Source organism: Cetorhinus maximus, chromosome 11 (genome assembly GCF_964194155.1).
Source record: "Cetorhinus maximus chromosome 11, sCetMax3.hap1.1, whole genome shotgun sequence".
NCBI lineage: Eukaryota > Metazoa > Chordata > Chondrichthyes > Lamniformes > Cetorhinidae > Cetorhinus > Cetorhinus maximus.
The window spans coordinates 81116249-81136907 of NC_135889.1; the positions used below are offsets into that span (position 1 = coordinate 81116249).

The 20659-nt window shown below is 42.1% G+C and overlaps 1 protein-coding gene across 3 annotated transcripts in view; it reads left to right on the top strand.

Annotated features, from left to right (window-relative positions):
• galnt3 (UDP-N-acetyl-alpha-D-galactosamine:polypeptide N-acetylgalactosaminyltransferase 3 (GalNAc-T3)) overlaps positions 1-20265 on the top strand; it is a 70977-nt gene extending 50712 nt beyond the window's left edge. Inside the window, exons 10-12 of one of the 3 annotated variants that reach the window (XR_013577978.1) lie at positions 15125-15274; positions 18480-18654; positions 19288-20265. Coding sequence is in view for 1 of the 3 variants with exons in the window: in XM_078552308.1 (XP_078408434.1) it covers positions 15125-15274; positions 19288-19401 (264 nt within the window). In the remaining 2 variants the exon portion in view is untranslated. The remainder of the gene's footprint in view (positions 1-15124; positions 15275-18479; positions 18655-19287) is intronic. The other 2 variants (XR_013577979.1, XM_078552308.1) reach the window with 2 other exon arrangements.
• The last annotated feature ends 394 nt before the right edge of the window (positions 20266-20659 follow it).

Here is a 20659-nt window from a genome sequence, read left to right on the forward strand (position 1 = left end):
AGCTCCATGAAAGTTCCTGACTTAGTCTCTTTGCAATGCAGGCAAAAAGATGACCCAGGAAAGTACACACGTCAATTGGCAATGTTATTCAAAGGTACAATGAACTTGAATTTAGCTGTGTTACAAGTGTTAAAGTAATAATGGCCTGGATTTTTGAGAGGAAATCAGTGCTTAGTTAATAAAGAGTAAATCGGGCAGAGATCACGCATTACACATCCAAATCAGGAAGTTGTCTAAGTTGCCCTGCTCCTCCAGAAGCTACGCTAAAACAGTATATGGCCGAGAGACTCATTCAATTACACAGAAATTACACACGTTGCAGTACTTGCATAATATATACGCACTAAACATGCCAGAATTTTTTAGGACTTGCCCATGCTAGTGTAAGTAAATTTTTAATGGCGTGGTAAGCCTTACTTACTGCCAAACAAACTCTATGACATGGAAAATTAACTTCTATAACTGTGGACACAGCTTATTTCAGATTTTAATTATTGTCGAAAATTTAAAAATCAACTTTCTTTTACTTTTTATTGCATTGATGTTTGTGAGCGATTGCCATGTCAAATTGACTTGCTGAATTTCCTACTTTATAACAGTGTAAATAAAGTTTTGAGCACTTCAAAAAGTGCTCAAGTGGCTATAAAGCCCTTTGGGATACCAGATGTCATGAAAGGTGCTACATGGATGCAAATCTTGATTTGGGCTTTTACACTGGTACTTGCAGTGATTAGAAATCTACTTCAGCCTGGAATGTGTCTCGTTTAAAATCCATCTTTCTCTCCTAATTTTGCTTTCTGTATATGAATTTGGCGTTGAATTACTATTCTAACTTACACTTTCTGGTTGAGACTCTGCATGACTCATTAAGAATTCTTCAGTCTGGTTAAGGAGGTACACAGTTGTTGGTCCTGTTCAGACAGGTTCCAGATCCCCCTTCTGAGGGTGCCAGGCTGAAATGGATTTCTAATCACTGCAAGTTCCAGTGTAAAAGCCCATACCAAGACTTGCATTCATGTAGCACCTTTCATGACATCTGGTGTCCCAAAGGGCTTTACAGCCAATTGAGCACTTCGAAGTGCACAAAACTTTATTTACACTATTATAAAGTAGGAAATTTAGCACGTCAATTTGACGTGGCAAGAGCTCACAAACATCAATGCAATAATGACCAGATCAACTGCTTGTTTCAGTGATGTTGATTGAGGGATAAATATTGGCCAGAACTCAGGAACAAGCTCTATTGCTCTTCTTTGAAGTAGTGCTGTGGGGTATTTTACATCCACCTGAGAGGGACGCCGAGGTCATCACTTAATGTCTTATCGAAAAGGCAGTAAGTCTGTTGGCAAGTACAAGTGTGATGAATGGCTGGTGCCATTTGTTTGCTGCTGACTGCAAAATCCAGGCTGATTTTCACAAAATAGTAATTCCTCACTTAACATTTTAGCTGTATTCCTGAAAAGCGCAGCTTTAAATTAAACAAATTTAAACAAATCAGATTTTCCCATTACAACCAAAGAAAAGGCTTTAGTTAGGTTCTGTAGGACCTTGCCCATCAAAAAAAAACATTGGGCAGAATTTTCCGAGCCCGGTGGTGGCGGGTGTGATAGGTGGTGTGCACAGAAAAATATGGCAGGACCCACTTCACGACAGCGTGAAGGCAGGTCACGACCTTCCGCTCGGGCTGCGTTTTCTACCATCAGTCGGCGGGCAGCTAATTGTAATATGTTAGCATATAATTAAAAAGCCATCCCACTAGGCTCTTGGAACCCCGCCGTATCGTCCGTCCACGTTGGCGGGAAAGCACACCAATGTGTTTCACAATGGCACACAGGCAACGTGCACTTGGTGGCCTTCACTTTGGGGGAACTGAGGTGAGTGAGCAGCAACGTTCTCCACGGTTTGTCTGTGTTTACAGGCCTTGGGTGCTGGGGAAAACTGATGCCTGGCTCCACAGACGACTGCTGAGGGGTGGGGGTGCCTGGGGACAAGTGCTGGCCAGCCTCAGTGGTGACTGCTGAGGGGTGGGGCTGGGGGGGGGTGGGGGGCGGCGGTGGTCAAGTGCTGCCCTGGCGCTGCATCCTGTGCACAGGCAATCGAGGTGGGGGCAGGGTAAGCGAGGGAAATGGCCACGCATTAGGGACACCTGTATGAACTGACCATGCCTTTGCAACTAAGACAGATCAGGCGCAACCAGTGATATGATTGGGGTTGGCCTCCTAACCTGCCTGCCCATGCAAGCAACACGGAGGCACCAATGGGCCACCAAACGCTCTATACCTTACCCCGCCATCACCCCACCAGCACAGACATTGAGTCCACCACCACTTTAATGGACCACAGAGCAGTTGGACTGCACACGTACAATCTCCTCGCCAATGCTGGCCATGTAACAGTCACTGCTGGAGGCACTCACAGCCCCTTGCAACCTCAGCATCCTGGTTTGGACCAGTGTCCCCCATGTCACAGGTTGACAGGGCAGCCAGCAGCTCACTCATCTCTGGCCATCCGAGGGGTGACCAGCACTCTCCGGGAAGCATTAAGGGGTAGTCACGCAGAGTTAGGAAAGGTGCTAAGTACAGCCATGATAACCACTTCTCTCTCTCTCTTTCATGCTGCAGGAGGACCACGTCAGGATCATGGATCCTGGTGACCTAGCTGTATGTCTGATGGCCTGGAGAGACCATAGAAGATGGAGGAGAGAGCGACTGAGGCTCCTGGCCATGCAAAGGCAGGAGCAGCAACCTCATGAAGAAGGGGCAGCAGGGGCTCCAGCACACGCCACCCAGGAGCGACAGCGAGCCGTGGCTGGTCAGCGCCTAGCGACACCCAGGGCCTATAGATGCTGCCAGCCATTCCGGCAGATGACTGAGAACCAGTGTCACTGATGACTGCACATGTCTAGGGACCTGGTAGCTCACATCTGCCATTTACTGCAGGACTTGGCACAAAGGGGGCATGGAGGGCATCCACTGCCAGTGGCTGTGAAAGTGATCGCGGTGCTCAATTTCTACGCCAGTGGCTCCTTTCAGGGCTCCACAGGTGACCTCTGTGGGATTTCACAATCCGCCACCCACCAATGCATCCATGAGGTCACAGATGCCGTCTTCTCCATGGCACATAACTTTGTGCATTTCGCCTGGAACCAGGACAGCCAGGATGCAAGGGCCTGATCTCAGGATTTCCACAGGTGCAGGGTGCGATTGACTGCCCTTGTGGCGCTCAGGTCTCCATCACTACACTAAGTGGACTTCATCAACCGCAAGGGCTTCCACTCACTGAACATGAGCTGGTATGTGACCGCCAGAAACATATCCTGCAGGGTATGTGCACGATTTCCAGCACCTACATCCTGAGTCACTCGCAGATCCCTGCAGTTTTCCAGGATGCACAGAGGCTGCAGCGTTGGCTCCTTGGGGACAAGGGCTACCCACAGAGGCCATGGCTGATGACACCCATGCGGTGGCCTCGGACTGCAGCAGAGTGACACTATAATAAGGTTCATGCAGCAGCTTGCAACTTGGCAGAGCAGACAATCGGGATGCTGAAGATACGGTTCTGGTGCCTGGAACAGTCTGGTGGAGCCCTGCAATCCTGTCCGCAGAGGGTGTCACGCATTGTTGTCGTCCGCTGCGCCCTCTGCAGCACTGGGTTGTAACAGGGTGAGGAGCTGGCTGAGGAGGAGATGGAGGAGTTGCATGTTTCCTGCAATGAGGAGGACGCTGATGGGGATGAGGGTGAGGGAGTCCTCGGTGGTGACGACGATGGGGATGAGGCACTCGCACTGGCTAGACGAGGCAGGTGCACTCGGGAGGCCCTCATAGCTGCCAGATTTGTGAAGGATGATGACGTACGGTGAGGTGTCCCTGTAGTTACTCACCTCGCAGTTGTGAACTCCAGTCTGGCTTATCTCAGGGCCTATACCGTCTCTGAGAATGCTCCTGCATGGAGATGCAGTGGAGGCCCTAATAGTCACTCGATCACAGGAGGATGATGACATCATGCAATGGGGACACCCCATATATCTTCACATGGCCCCTGAGAATGTCTGACTCCTGTCTGGCCAAGGGCAGCTCGCTTGCACTCCATGATCAGGGCCATCTCTGAGACGCAGCCACGAAGCTTTAGATGCATCTGATGCTGTGTCTGCTTTCAGCGCCTCAGCCCTTCAGGAGTTGGCGCACAGCTTCACTGGTCGCAGATTCTGGTGTGATGGGTACCAGACCTACCTTAAAGGTGCTGAGCACACAGTGAGCATGAAAGAACTCTGTGGCACCTGCCCACTACATTCAGGCAGCAATGACCAGCACTGCTGAGGTGCGAGCATCAGTAGTGTTTCCAAAGAGTGTGAGGCTAGACCATCGCTGTGGTCTGGAGGCTGCACAGAGCACAGGGAAGAGGCCCTGGACTGAGACACCTGCCTTTTATCTTGTGTAGGAAGGTTTCACATCTGAGTGACAAGAACACTGCTCATCAGAACAAGGAGCCATAGGCAGGGTGACATTCTTAGGAGTTTATTGACAATAGTGAACATTATGTACAAGTGATTAACACCCGTGCCCAGGCTGTTCAGATGATTCTCCTTAACTGTCCTAACTCTGCCGCTACATCTTGGTGCTCCCCGGACATCCACAGTGGAGGTGGAGGCAGCCTACTGACTGTGACGCCCTGTCTGTGATGTCTTTGGCAGGTGTTCTCTGGAGGGCTGAGACTTGAGGGCCCTGGCCTGCTTTCGCGGTCCTGCTGTGTGGCAGGCACCTTGGCCTGTGGAGCTGAAGCTGCAGAGGTCACAGGAAGAGGGGAGTCAGGTGGGCCAGTCACTTCCAGAGTCACCGCTCCTGGGTGGATGGCCCCAGAGCATGCACCTGCTGATCCTCCTCCCTGTGGGTGGCCAAGGGCCCCTGGCTGACTCCATGAGCGGAAGGGGTAGCTGGAGTGAAATTGAGCTACCCAGCACCCCTCTCGTGTACACACTGTTGGAGGCCAACTATGGCATTAGCAATGGAGTTAAGCCCACTCAGCAGTGCAGGAGTGAAATCTTGGACCAAGGTCTCCATGGCGGCTGCCATCCTACCAGTGTTGACCTCGGTGCGTTGCAATGCAACTATTCCCTCAGCCTGAAGGCAGACAAACTCCTCCATCATGCCTTGCAATCTGAGGAGTGCAGCAGCCATCCCTTCCTGATGTTCCCGAGCTTGTCTTTGCAGCTCCAGCAACTGACATGACCGAGTCCAGAGGCTCGTCATCTGACTCGGACTCAACAGCATTCTGGCCTCCAGCAGTCCTCCGAGTGCTGGGGACCTGTGAAGTCCCTGCCTCTGCCTGTTGTGGATCAGAAAGTGCGATGTGCCTATCAGATTGTGGTCCCGAGGCTACTCTAAAGCTAGGTCCCACTGTGGTGTGCGTCTCTGCACTGGTGGAAGGTGTGGGTGAGCGCTGTGACGGGACTTCAGGGAGGGTGCCTTCAGATTCCTCTTCAGAGGTTTCTTTGGAGCTTGCTTGGAGGCTCTGGGTCATGGACTCCATCTGCTGCTTCCTAGATGTGCCTGCGAAAGCAATGGGAGATAATTAGTGTATGGCGGTGGCCTGTGAAAGAGGACACATCACTCACAGCATGGTTATCTAATGGATGTTGCACTGCTGGATCCTCACTTGTAGAGCAGCGCTGACCTCACCATCAGCACAGGACCAGTCCCGGTTATCACCAGCCAGCTGGATGGCTCTGTTTTCAAATTCTGAGAGAACTGTGAATTCTGACATCCCTCCACCGATCTGCAACCTTTTCCTCCTGTTGTGTGCCAGTTTGTCCTGCATGAATAGAGATGGGGAGAGTATATCAGGACACCTGCCGGGCCAGATGATAAGTATGCCTGACCTGTGTGGGTGGTGAGTGGTCCCATGGACGGGATGAGGACAATGATGGTGTTTGTGAAAGAGTGAATGATTATGTCCCTTGCACTGGCAGTGAGTGAGGGCCCTGTGGGTGTGTGAAGGGTTTGTGAGTGTGAGAGTTGGGAGTGGTGAAAAGAGTGACTTACCCTGGCGGAATGGAGGAGATCATTCATCCTTTTGCAGTGGATGTCCTCTCCTGAAAGGCATTGACACTGACCGCCGCTGCCCAAGCCAGGTTGGTGACATTGCTACCCATCCTGCGGCCAGAGCCGGGTAGAGCACATCCTGGCGAGCCTCCATGGCAGCTAACAGTCGCTCGAGGGACCTGTCATTGAAGCGGGGCGCTGCAGTCATTTTGTCTTTGCTGGCCATGTCTCCCGGGCAGCAGTGTTGAGCTGGTGGCGATGAACGCTTTGCTGGCGGCTGCCTTTTAAAGATGGTGGCTGGTGTGATGTAACAGCGGGCTGATGGCGAATGGGCAAATGAGAGCCCGCCCGCCTTGGAAACAGCGTGCTTTGCGAGAGTGAATATATAATGAGACGGGCTCAGGAAGATACGGCGTGAAAACGAGCCATTTACGTTGGCGGGTAGGATTCCATTTTACCTGCCCACTACAGCATTTAGTGCAATTCTGGGAAAATTCAGACCATTATGTTCTAAGTTTAAATACTATACATTGCTAAATTACTATATTTGCAAAAGAAATAACTTTTAAATAAAATAAATGTTAAAATATAAAAGAAATAAACTAACTCTTTCTACTCGCCTGCAGCTCACCGCCTCTCCCACTTTATGCCTCTTCCGCTCTTTGCCTCTCCCGCTGCCTGACCCTCCAGCTCACCGCTGATGTGCTTCTTGCCCCTCCCGCTATTGGCTATACAATTACACAATCTACTTTTATGCAATTTATGCAATCCATTATATAATTGGAAATTTTATCATTTGATTAGGTAACAGAAAATACATTGTAAATACAATAGTTACTTATAATAATGACATGATACGGCACATAAGGTGCTATTCAGCTCAGTGTGTACACATCTTTATTAGAACTTTCCAATTAACCTCTCTCCCCTGTTCTTTCTCCATTGTCCTGTTTTTTTTTGTTTCCCTCCAAGTATTTATTCAATTCTGTTTTGAATGTTACTATTGAAACTGCTTCCATCATCCTTAAAAGGCAGACCATTCCATATGACAACTCCATACAAAAAAAATGTTCCCATGTCGCCGCTGTATCTTTTACCAGTTACCTTATACCTGTGTCCTCTGGTTCCCACCACTTCCACCACAGAAAACAGTTTTTCTTTATTTACACTATCAAAACCATTCATGGCTTAAGAACATTTAAATTGCCTCTTAACCTTCTCTTCTCTAATTGGGATGACCTCAGCCTCTCCAAGCTCTTCATCCCTGATACCATTCTCGTAAATCTCTTCTATACCCTCTCCATGGCCATGACACCCTTCCTCAAGTATAGTGTCCATAATTGAACACTATTTCAGTTGAGGCCTGACAGCCTTTTATAAAGGTTCAGCATTACTTTGTTCGTTCTTTTACTCTGCCTCTTTAATAAAGCCAAGATGCCATTAGTTTTTTTTTAAAAAACTACCCTTTTAGCCATTTCTGCCACCTTCAAAGGTTTGTGTACATGCATCTCCAGGTATCTCCCTCCCTGCACCCTTTTAAAATTTGTACCATTTTGTTTATGTTGCCTTGTCTTTTTACATTACTCTGCATTAAATTTCACCTTCTATGCGTCTGCCCCTTTCACCAGTTTGCCTATGCCTTCCTCAAGTCCATTACTCATTACCTACTACATTTCTGAGTTTCATGTCATTTGCAAAGCTTGAAATTATGCATTCTAAACCCAAGTTCTGGTCACCAATATATAAAAAGAGTAGTGGACCTAATACTGACTCCTGAGGAACACCACTGAATACTTCCTTCTAGCCTTGAAAAAGAATTGTTTACTGCTAGTCTCTGTTTTCTGTTTTTTAGCCAATTTTGTATCCATGCTGCCATGGTTCCTTTAATTCCTTGGGCCTTAATTTTACCAGAAGGTCTGTTATGTCTAAACAGGGTGACTTTTCTACTTTGAGCAGTGCGAATATTTTTTGTACCTCCTGTTTATTTTTATCCTATCCAGCATTATTACTGCCTTTTCCTTTACTCCTTTATTGGCAGCTCCCTCCTTTCTAGTAAAAACTGATACAAAGAACTTACTTAGTACGTCAGCTATGCCCTTTACCTCCGCAACAACATCTCTTTTCTGGTCCCTAATAGGTAACTGTGAGTCACAAAGCAAGCGAGGATTGATATTACTCCCCCCTCTTATTTTTACAAAACCTTGATGAAAGTAGTGTTAAAAGTTCCAGACAATGCTAAGCTGAGCATGATGTTCTCAGAGGAGAGAGAAAGAGTGAGAATCGATGGAAGGGAAATTGTGTTTGACAAATCTGTTAGCGTTTTTGAGGATACAACTAATAGGATAGATATGGAGGAACCAATGAATGTAGTTTACTTGGATTTTCAAAAAACATTTGATTAAGTGCCACAGTAGCCATTGCACAAAATTACAATTTAAGGGATTAGGGGTAACATATCAGCATGGATTCAGGATTGGTTAATAGATGGAAAAGGGGTTGGTAGGAAAAATGAAAAAGCAGAATATTTTCTGAAAGGTGAGAGGAAATGTTTGCATTCATAAGGACCTGAGTGTCCTTGCACAGGAATCAAAGTCCACATGCAGGTACAAAGGGACTGGAGTATGTGTAAAGAAGTCTTACCGTGAGCTTCAGGAAAGATGGAGAAGAAAAGAAATGAGCAGAGGTAACAGTATTGATTTAAGGAAAAAAATTACAGTGCTGGAGAGAGAGGATGTCCCTAAGGGGTCATGAACAGAATCTATTTGGTTAGAGCTAAGAAACACTAGAGGTACCATTGAACTGCTTGGTGTATTCTAATGGCCACCAACTAGTGGGAAAGATATAGAGTAATAGATTTACAAGGAAATTACAGAATGGTGCAAGAATTAGAGTTGTTATATTGAGGGAACTTTAATTATCCTAATACGGATTGGGATAATAGTGTAAAGAGCAGAGAGGGCTCCTAGAATGCTTTCAGGAGAATTTTTTATATCTGCAAGTTTCCAGTTCAACAAGGAAGGAGGCATTGCTGGATCTGGTTCTGTGGAATTGGGTGGATCAAGTGGTCAAGTGTCAGTGGTGGAACTTTTAGAAGATAGTGATCATAGTGTGATAACATTGAGGTTGCCTATGGAGAAGGACAAGGGGCAATCCAAAGGAAGAATAATTAAACTTCAATGGGGTGAAAATGGATCTGGCCCAGATAAATTGGTATCAAAAAGTGGCAGGTAAAACTGTAACTGAGCAACACTAACAGAGCTGCCTATAAAGAGAGAGTTTGGGTACAGTAATGGAGGAAAGATAGGGCAAACAAATTCATAACTCCTTGGATGATTAAAGAGATAGAGAATAAGATGAAACAGATAAAGAGTGCATATAACAGAAGACAGGTGCATAATACAATTGAGAACCAGGTTCAATATAGAAGGTTCAGAGGGGAAATAAAAAACAAATGAGAAGCAAAAAGAGAGTATGAGAAGAGACCGGCAGCTATCATAAAAGGGAATCCAAAAATCTTCTATAGGTATTTAAATAATAAAAAGATGGTAAAAGGAATGTACCAGATGAAGTTTATGAAGAGAAGTGTGAGGTGATTCATTTTGGTGAATATAAAACAAAGGGTACGATTCTGAAAGGGGTGCAAGAGCAGAGAGACCCGGGGAGATATGTGCACAAATCCATGAAGATGGTAGAATAGGTTGCGAGCTCGAGTAATAAAGCATATAGTCTCCTGGGCTTTATAAATAGGAGTACAGAGTAGAAAAGGAACAAATTTATGAAAAACTTTTATGAAACACTGGTTCAGTCTCATTGGGAGTTTTGTGTCCCGTCCTGGGCACCTCACTTTAGGAAGGATGTAGATGCATTAGAGAGGGTGCAGAAAAGGTTCATGAAAATGGTTCCCAGAATAAGGAACTTCAATTACATAGATTGGAGAATCTGGGGTTGTTCTCTATGGAGAAGGAAAGGTTGAGAGGGGATCTGATGGAGGTATTCAAAATCATTGGGGGCCTGGACAGAGTAGATAAGGCGAAAGTGTTCGGAACCAGGGGTCACCGATTTAAGGTGATTGGCAAAACAAGCAATGGCGATGAGGACAAGTTTTTTTTTATATGCAGTGAGTGGTTATGATCTGGAATGCACTGACTGAGAATGTGCTAGAAGCAAATTCACTTGTGGCTTTCAAAAGAGAACTGGATAATTATCTGAAGATAGAAAATTTACAGGATTACGGGGAAAGACAGATGAGTGGGACTAGGTAAGTTGTTCTCATAGAGATCTGGCACAGACACAATAAGCTGAATGGCCTCCTCCTGTGCTGTAACTATTCTATGGGCAGAATTTTACGAGTTGGTGAGCAGGGGCAGGGCCCGCTCGCCAATGCGTAAAATGACGCGCGGTGACGTTGGGGGGAACTCCCGGCATCATCGCACCCAATTTAAATTTTCAGGAAGGCGGGAGCGCAACAAAATCAGCTGCGCACCCGCCGACCTGTCAATGGCCAATTCTTAAGGTTGGCGGGCAGGCCAGGAGCCCCAGCAGGAACTAGAAAAAATTTGAAACCTCATCCACGGGCGGGATGATGTTTCATGTAGGCTTTAAAACATTTTAATAAAGATTTTGTAAAAATTATGGACATGTCCCAACTCATGGAACATTGTCACATGAAGGGACATGTAAAGAAAATTTTATTTTTCTATTTTAGTCTTTTTTACATGTGCAGCCCATCTCCCTGAGGCTGCACTTAGCCTCAGGGAGATTAGTGTGCTTTTTCGTGCGCATGCGCGAAAGAGTGCACCCTCGATTTTGGGAATCCCGCCCCCCCACCCGCACAGGGAGCACAGGGACATCACGCTGGGCAGGCCTTAACTGGCCTGCCCACGATCGGAAGCGCGCCCATATGCGCCCGCCCATCAAGTCGTTTCCCACCCCCCCAAGACGGGGGGAAAATTCAGCCCTATGTTTCTATTCTATTAAATGTACAAGGAATGGTGAGGTCACGTGTGGAATACCATTTTGATGACCTGACCTCTTTACCCAAGGAGGGACATACTTGCCTGGAACACTGGTTCCCAAAGTGGGCTACCCATTCCCCTGGGATTATGGCAGATGTCTTTAGGGGTACTTTTCTGTTAATTGTGTAATGGCAGATTTTCAGGGATCTGAATGTTATTCAGACCTCTGCCTCCCCCTTTCTGTAGTCTAGGGGTTCCCAGGCACTTGTGGTTCTGGTTCTCAGGCTAATGTGCCACTGCTAACTCCCTGCTGCTTACTGCTCCTGCAATCACAGGTTGTTTCTCTCCTGCACTTGCTGCTAATAGACACAAGATGCAGTTGTGATTGGAGCAGCAGTGGGGAGGTGAGTGGTGGTTCCTGGACCTGAGCACCAGTATGGTGGTGGTGTGAGAGCAGCAGCTTCTGGCCAAAACGTTGTCCATTTGGGAGAGATGGCTGCTTGACCTGCCAGTCTACAAGCTGCTGTGCGGAAACGGCTTGTGTGGCCGAGGCCGTAATCTTGGTGGAATGGGAGTAGAGGGTTGTGAAAAGGTACTGTTGAGTGAGAGAGAGTAGGGGGTTTGGGAAAAGGAACTGCTGAGTGAGTTGGGTGGGAGGAGGGATTGGTTTGGGAAGAGGGGCTGCTGAGTGAGAGTGGTGGAGAGGGGCTTGGGAAGTAAATAAGATAAGTTATATTATTATTATTGACACGTTTACCTGTAATGTCTAATTACAATTTACAAAATGTGTGGTCATTAGAGGGGTGGGTATGCAGAAACTTGGTACACCTGAATAGGTGTACTTGATCAATAAGCTTTGGGAACCACCGCCCTAGAGGGATTGCAACAAAGTTTTACTAGACTGGTTTCTGGGCTGGCAATATTGTCCTATGAGGTGAGATTGATTAGTCTCTGCCTATATTCGCTGGAGTTTGGAAGAATAAGAGGTGGTCTAATTGTAACATACAAAATCCTTAAAAGGCTCTACAGGGTAAATGCTGAGAAAATATTTCCACTGGCTGGGGAATCTAAAACTTGGGGTCACAGTCAAGTTACCTCTAACCTGAAGAACCCTAAAGATCAGTTTAAGTGTAATAAAGCTAACCACTTTCTTTGTTATACTCAACAAAACCCACAGTGTGTAAATAGCAAAGTATTCACTGAATTGGCAAGTATATCCTTTGCAAACAACAAAAAAAACCTGTTGCAGTCAAATGAAAAAGGGGGAAAGAGGCAGCCATTTGACCTCTCCTCACCTGGTTGTAACAACAAAATTAAAGATAATTAATAATTCATTAAAATGATCTGATAATTGACCAAGTAGAAAATAAACTTCATAAGTTACACCAAGTTTTAAAGAACTAATACCTAACAGCATTACTGGAATTACATCTTGGATATCGTAGTTAGTTTTGGTGGCTGTACTTAAATTTGAAGGGCAATCGATATGGTTTCAAATGATGGAAAGTAGCTTTGAGAAGTAAATTTGTTCTTGGAAATATTGTAGCCAATATGCTGAAGGCACTCAATAAATTGTGTGTAGAAGGGCTTATTTTTGAATGGAGTAATTAATTGTGAATGAAGCTACTAGTTAAACATAATTGAATTATTTCTTCACACTAGGAGCACTTGATTTTTGGAATTAAATGCCACTTAACAAAATGATTGCTGATTTGACTATCAGATCTGTGGCTTAGTGTTGAGAGGCAAAAAAAAACAATTTCAAGATTTGAGCTTTAGTAGTAGGATAGGAGAGATATGAGAAGTAGTTGTGTAAAAGAGGACAGAAAATTGGTATGGTGAGGTTCTTTTGTTTTAGTAAAACATCAATAAAAGCCGTGGGATTAATGGGGAGCAGCAGCAGAGATATGGAATTGGCTCAGATAGAGAAAGTAAAGAGTAGTGCTGAATGGTTGTTTATCAGACTGGAGAGAAGTACACAGCGCTGCCCCCTGGGCATTGTAGTGGGATCATTGCTTTTTTGGTCACATATTAATGACCAGGACTTGGATATAGGAAGCAAAGTTTGCAGATGACACGTAGCTTGCAAATGTACTAAACAGTGAGGAGGATAATGGCAGACATCAGGGGGACAGAGACAGGCTGGTGACATGGATGAACACATGGCAGATTAAATTTAATGCAGAGAAATGTGAAGTGCTACATTTTGAGGAAGAATGAGGAGGAGCAATTTAAACTAAATGGTACAATTTTAAATGGGAGGAAGGACCAGAAGTTTACATACACAAATTTTTGAAGGTTAGGGCTCAAGTTGGTAAGGCCTCTTATTTTTATTATTTAAAAAAAAAGCCAAAAGGATCCTTTGCTTTATTATTATAGGCATACAGTAAAAAGCAAGAAGTTTTTATAAATCACTAGTTGGTCCTCGGGATTATGTCTGATTATGAATGCCATACTTTTGAAGAACATCAAGTACTTGGAAAATGTGCAGCAGAGATTTACTAGAATGGTGTTGGGGATGGAGGACTTCAGTTATATGGAGAAACTGGGCTCGTTATTTTTTTGAGCAACAATAGCAAAGAGGAGAATTGATAGAAGTGTTCAAAATCAGGAGTACTTTTGATAGAATAAATGAACTGTTTTCAGTGAGGGCCAGTAACCAGCAGAGACAGATTTAAAGTGATTGGCAAAAAACACAATGACATGTGGAAACATATTTTTACACAGCGAGTTTTTTTAATATGGAATGCACTGCCTTAAAGGGTGGTCGAAGCAGATTCGATAATAACTTTCCTAAAGTGTATTGGATATATGCTTAAAGGGAAAAGAGCAGGGAGAGTGCAATTAATTGTGTAAATCTTTTAAGAGACCGTGGGCCATATGGCTTCCTTCTGTGCTGTAAGATTCAATGTAAGATGATGAAGAAAAGTTTCATTTTATAACAGTATTAACGCAATGGAAAAATATAAAGCAGAGGAAATTTCCAATTATTAAAATTCAAAGGTGCATGGCAAATCTCAGTTCAGTTGTCATTGTAATGACAAATAATTGAAAAGTGGCAAACCAATCGAAATGATGCTCTTTTGCCTGCCTGAGCAAGGAGAACCTGCTAAGTACCTTCCCATGATGACAATTGTAGTAATTCTAGTGCAGAAAATGTGAGCTGCACATCAACTTCATGGAGAGAAAAATTGTGTGGGTGTATAATCGGAGGCTGATCACCTGTCAATTTCTGCTCATGCTCAACATGAAGATTATCAATTAACTCTATAATAAAACGAAGAGAAAAAAGCCATGGGCATTTAAGATTGTGTAAAAGGGACAAATGTTGCCAAAGGTCCTTGCATTTTGGATATGTTAGCAATTTTGATTGAAAATTGTTCCAAAAATGCACATGCATATGAACATACGAATTAGGATCAGGAGTAGGCCATTCGGCCCCTTGAGCCTGCTCCACCATTCAATTAAGATCATAAGTGATCTGATTGTGGCCTCAATGTCACTTTCCTGCCTACCCCAATACCCTCTGACTCCCCTCTTAGTCAAGAATCTGTCTAGCTCTGTCTTAAAATCAGCATACGGTCGTTGAATATTTTTGTTATGTGTTTTATTTTCTTTAACATTATATATGGAAAGTTTTGTAGCAAAACTGCAGACTAATGCAATCTCATTCAATTAAGACAATCAATACATATTACACAATGTGCAAAGACTATTATAATTTCCCATTATTTCAGAGAAGAAAAAGGGACTTCTCTCTCATCTCCTAGCCAATGTTTATCCCTTAACTAATATCACTAAAAGAGATTATCTTGTTATTATTACATTACTGTTTGTGGGACCTTGTGTAAAAAAATTACCGGCTGCTCTTTCCATATTACAATAGTGACTACTCTCAAATGTACTTTTTTAGCTGTAAAACACATCGTAAAGCCATAAGGGTGCTATATAAATGCAAGTCATTTTATTTTTTTAAACATAGATTGATGTATAATTTTATATTTGATGTAATTCAACAGATTTCTCAAAACCAGCAATTACTATAAGGCCATGCAAATTTCAAAGATTTCGCCTGAATTCAAAGTGCATTTATAATGCAATTTATTAACATGAACTTGCTGTTCTTTTCAGTACTTTGAATATACCTCACTGCATGAAATTCGTCATAACATTCGGAAGGAGTTGTGTATTCATAACTTGAAAGGCATTGCTTTTCTTGAGGAATGTACACATAAAGGTCCATACAGCTTTGTTTCAGGAGAGCAGAAATGGGAAATTCAGGTGATTAATCAATTTCCTTGCTGAGATTGTAATTGATCCCATTTAATGTGTGATGTTGTACTTTGGATCTAGTTTTAAAGTTGTTACAACTTGTATAGCAATTATTGAAGTTTACTGTTGTAACAAACTTTTAAAATTAATTATAGCAATGTTATTACAAAGTGCATAGATTGTCTATTTCTATCTATTGCATTTGAATAAATGATAAACAAAGCAGCTTTGGGATGTTTTGCCTTGAGGGGGATGCCTCTTCTTGCAATTTAAAATTCTAACCTAAGAGGCCACCTAATGGCTTAGTACAAAAATGCAGTAATCTATCATGATACTGAATCCTATAGAACAGGAATGTACCCAGTTCAACCCCATGTCTATGCTGATTTAGCTGATTAGAGCCAGAACAGTAGTTAAGAGTGAACACTTTAATTCCAAAGATGAATGATTGAAAAGTGTCTAAACACAATTCAAGATAGTTCAGGAACCAATTAAGAATAGCAGGTAGACACTGGAGACAAAAAAAAGGAACATGAACACCAGAAACATTAAACATATGCTTCAATTTGAAGCTGTTGTGGCAATAGGGATCAATGAAATAGTAGGAATGTCAGAAATATGACTGACAATAGAAGATGCTGATCAATAGAACATAGGATTATAGAATATTTAAAAAAGGTAGTGTAGAGTGGAATGGACATGGTGTAATGTAATTTATAGAGGCCATCAGAAAGATTTAATAAAATATGCTATGGGAGATCAAATACTATGCAGCAACTACTTTGGGATCTTTAACATGAAACAATGCAAACATACAACTAATACTAAGGGCATATGAAAATCAGAATAATGAGGGGGATAGCTTGTCCTATGAATAGATAACTTTTATAGATTCTATTTTAATAGGGGGCTTTAATTAGTCAGATATAAATTGGAAATACCAAATTGGTTAGGTTCAAGTTGATGTATCTTTGTGATGCAGTGTGAGCTAATAAGGTGTCATGCAGGAAATTAATTCTTGCTGCTCCTTATGGGTGTCAAGTACAAAATTACAGTTCAACATGATCTAAGATTTGGAAATACTTGAGCACACTAGGTGTTGGTATGCAATTTTAGAAAAAGCTAGCTTCAAACAATTGATGAAACTGATTAAGAAAACTGGTAGTAGGGTGTTGAGGGGAGGGCTTTGTATAACAATACTTCAACATTATGCCTTTTAAAGGTGTTCCACTTGTCCCCTACTGAAAGATTAATAAGCATAGAATGAACAAACATAGCCACTGTTGAATTAACATGAGTAAGAACCAAAATCAGGAAGGAAAACAGCTTCCATAGATCCTGCGGTGAAACAGTTTCAGGAATGTAGAAACTTGCAGAAATATGTTAAAATGGCAAAGCAAAAATTGAAAAAGAGTATAATTGTAGGTGGTTTAAAAATTGTCTTTCAGTGCTATAATAGTTAGACAATCTGTAAAGATTTGTGAACCCTGCTAATGAAATAAAAATGGAGAATGACTATAGGGTTTAAAAGGCTAATATGTTTGCCCTAAGTATTCACAAGGGAGGAGAAGAGCTACATGGCCCTCCTAAAAAGTGATAATCCAAATAAAATTAACATTTTTTTTCTTAGATGAGATGCAAGTTCCAGAGCTGAAACGATTCACAAATAAATTGCCATTACAGATGGTATTATATCTTAAGTATTAGAGAGATGAGAGGTGACACTTGTGAAGAATTAATGATCATTATAATGGAATTGATAAATGCTTGAAAGGTCAGATTTGAAACAGCTTCAAAAAGAAGTGACAAAAAGATGCAGCAAACAATAGATGTATTCATCTTGTATCAATACCAGATAGAAAAATTGAATTAATTATTAGGATGAAATTTGAACTCTGGAGCTTAATGTTGGCACCCCTACAGTTTCTAATTCACGCTTAGAACTTGGACTCAGAAACTCGATGCAAATTAGTCATATTCACTAACAATACAAAAATACAAAGGGCAGTTAAACCTCAGAAGGCAGCTCAGAGAATACAAAATGAGTAACACAAAATGTGTAAATTAGTGGAACAATAACAGTTTAAATCTAATGCAAAAAATAAGTGCTGCATATTGTAATTATAATCAGGACACGTAGCTACTCCACAAATGCTGCTGAAGTAGGTAAGGATGAAGTTAACAGGTTTAGGTTAAGAAAATTTGGTGCTCTACAAATCCAATCTTGCAAAAGAAAAATCAAAAATTGAATGCTGATCTTTATATCTAAACCAAGAATGTAGAAGTCATAGAATCATAGAATGGTACAGTGCAGAAGGAGGCCACTTGTCCTATCATGCCTGCATCAGGTCTTTGCAAAGGCTATCTAATTAGTCCCACTCCCTGGTCTATCTCCATAGCCTTACTAATTTTTACCCGTTCAAGTATTTATCCATTCTCAAAGGTTAACTGAATCTCCTGTCAGTTGGTAGCACGCTCACCTCTGAAAAGATTGTGGGTTTGAGTCCCATTTCAGGACCAGAGCACAAAAATTAAAGCTGACACTTCAGTGCTGTACTGTTGGAAGTTCTGTCTTTCTAAAGAGACGTTACACTAAGGTCCCTCCTGCACTTTCAAGTACATAAAATATCCTATAGCACTGCTTCAAAGAGGAACAGGGGTATTATCCCTGGTGTCCTAGCCCTTATTTAATCCTCAGCCAACATCGGGCAAATGGATCATCTGGTTATTCTAGCATTGCTATTTGTAGGAGCTGTAGGCTATATTATGCCCACTTGAGAGGGCAGAAGGGACCTTGGTTTAACATCTCATCTGAAAGACAGAACCTCCGACAGTGCAGCATACATTCATACTCCAGTACTCACTGGAGTGTCAGTTTTTATGTGTGTTCAAGTCCTGAAGTGGGACATGTGCAGATTGACTGACTGCTTTGGAATGCCCTGTGGTCATGAAAGGAATTCAAGTTATTTCTTTCTTCCAACACTATTTCAGCATAGTGCATTCCAGACCATTGTAACTTGCTCTGTAAAAAAGGTTGCCTCCATTTATTAAGCCAAGGATTCCATATGCCTTTTAAACAGCCTTTAGGACATCTCCTGGCAGCTTCAAAATCTCTTGCATGTACATCCCCAGATATCTGCTGCTGTAATGGAAGTCAGAGGAAGTTGTATCAAAAAATGTGTTCTCGCCAGGATACAACTTGTCTATTGTCTAGTTCTATTCACAGTAATGCATGGAGACCTTCAGGACCTGAGAGGAGGTGCAGGCGACACCTGTGCAACTGTTCCCTAGCTTAATAGGACTGAGCTATGAAGAAAGATGGAAAAACTTGGACTTTCCAGCTTTATAATGAAATAGCTGAAAGGTGATCTTGGGAGGAACATATGGTGGTAATTTAAATCTGGAACACAGCTTCTGACTAAACTTTGACTGCAGAACCAGACAGTCTAAGTTTATACTGGTAAATGGGAAACTCAGGACAGTGTCAGGCACTTCACACAGAGTAATCAATACATTGGAATGGACTTCTGGGAAGAGCAGTGGAGACAAAATAACAATGTCAGAAACACTTGAATGCTTTGCTCAGGGAGGGGGAGAACTGGAAGTTTTCTAGACAGATAAGCTGAATTGTCCTCCCGACCTGCAATATTTTCTGAGTTGGCCTCATTTCTCATGAGCTAGGGAGGGGGAAATACAATCTGGGTTGCTGCTGATTGTAATATAGTAATTAAGTGCTTAAAAGTGCACTTTGTGTGAACATTAGTTGAGAACAAGTCTAGTTTTCAAAATGGATGAGACCATCAGTTTCTATAGTAAAATACTCGCTAGGCTTATTCATGCCAGTTGCTTGAGTGAGCTGTAGCACAATTGTAGCATTTGTGAATCCATACTACAGCAAAAGTTAGTGCCTTCAGAGTGGAGATAAAATAGGGAGGAAGGAACATCAATTTAATTTTTGTTAAAAAGGCATTCAGGAAAAGATGCCGCAGACAGACCTCTTATAAATATGTTTTATGTTTCAGGACATGCATCTGGTAAATCAATTTTCAAATGAGTGCTTAACTGCAAGAGGGGAAAAACCGAACTTGGTGCCATGCAATCCTTCTGATCAATACCAAAAGTGGATTTTCAGCTAACATACAATATTGTTCCAAAACAAAATGAGGATTTAAGTGCATATTTTATATCACAAGTCAGGAAATATTTGCATGGGTTGTAAAGCAAAAGAACAGAAGAATTATAGCTATTATAATTGAAACATATTTTCAAGACATTCTTAAATGTTTGAAATGAAGCATATTGCACTTGAATGTATTAGATGGTGCTAGGGTACCTTCCTGTTTTTCTCTACAGGCAATGAACATTTTTTAAATCATTTTACAATATTTTTTATTCCAGTACATAAAAGTGAATTCAGAGGATGTATAATGTTTTGATTACTGAGTGGGTGATAACACATGCTAGAAATTTTAATGTGTGGATAAGTGATCAAATAAGTTACAATTTACTTCTGTAAATGATTTACTAGGGATTTTTCCAATGGATATATTTTTGGGATTTGGGTATATACTGGAAATGATTCTTTCCTTTCATGAGATACAAAATAATGTATGTGCTTGGGAATATTTTTACCACATGAACCAAGAAGAACTTTCTAAAAATGAATCAGTACAATTTTTTTTTTGTGATACCTCATTTGGTTTCTCAGAGTACATGTATGATTTGATCCTTTTTGGTTTGATGAAATTCATAACTTTAACAATTATATAGAAAAATACACCTTTAGAACTGTATCATGTCACTGCTGTGTTATTTATTTTATTGAGATTACCAGAAATGGGTTGCAGTGGTCTTTTTTTATACTAATGCAACTATGGTTGCGGGAGTCTTTTGTACAGAGGTGTTCAAATTTCTTTGATATACTGTCAAATCAGTCTCTCCAGAAACTGTATTTATAATGTTTTTCAAGCCCTATTTTCAATAAAATGTCTTCACTTTTACAGTATTAGTCCAAGATTTATTTCCTAATCTAACTCAAACCATACATGATGAGCAACTGGAGAACAACCAGGACCTGTGGAACTGCATTCTAGCAAGGAATTTTTAAAAATTATTTCATGGGATGTGATCATCGATAGCAAGGCCACCATTTTGTTGCTTATCCCTAATTATCCTTGAGAAAGTGATGTTAAGGTGCTTTCTTGAACCGCTGTAGTACATCCGGTGTAGTGCTATGATCCCCGCAGAGACTGATTTCTTTTTAAAAGTTTGAACTTCCAGTGAATGGCTAAAAGGATCATGCAACAAGATTTAAAGTTTTAAGACTTCTACTGTAACACACAAACTAAAAGCAATATTTCAGTAGACAACTTATACTCTAATGTACAGAAAAGA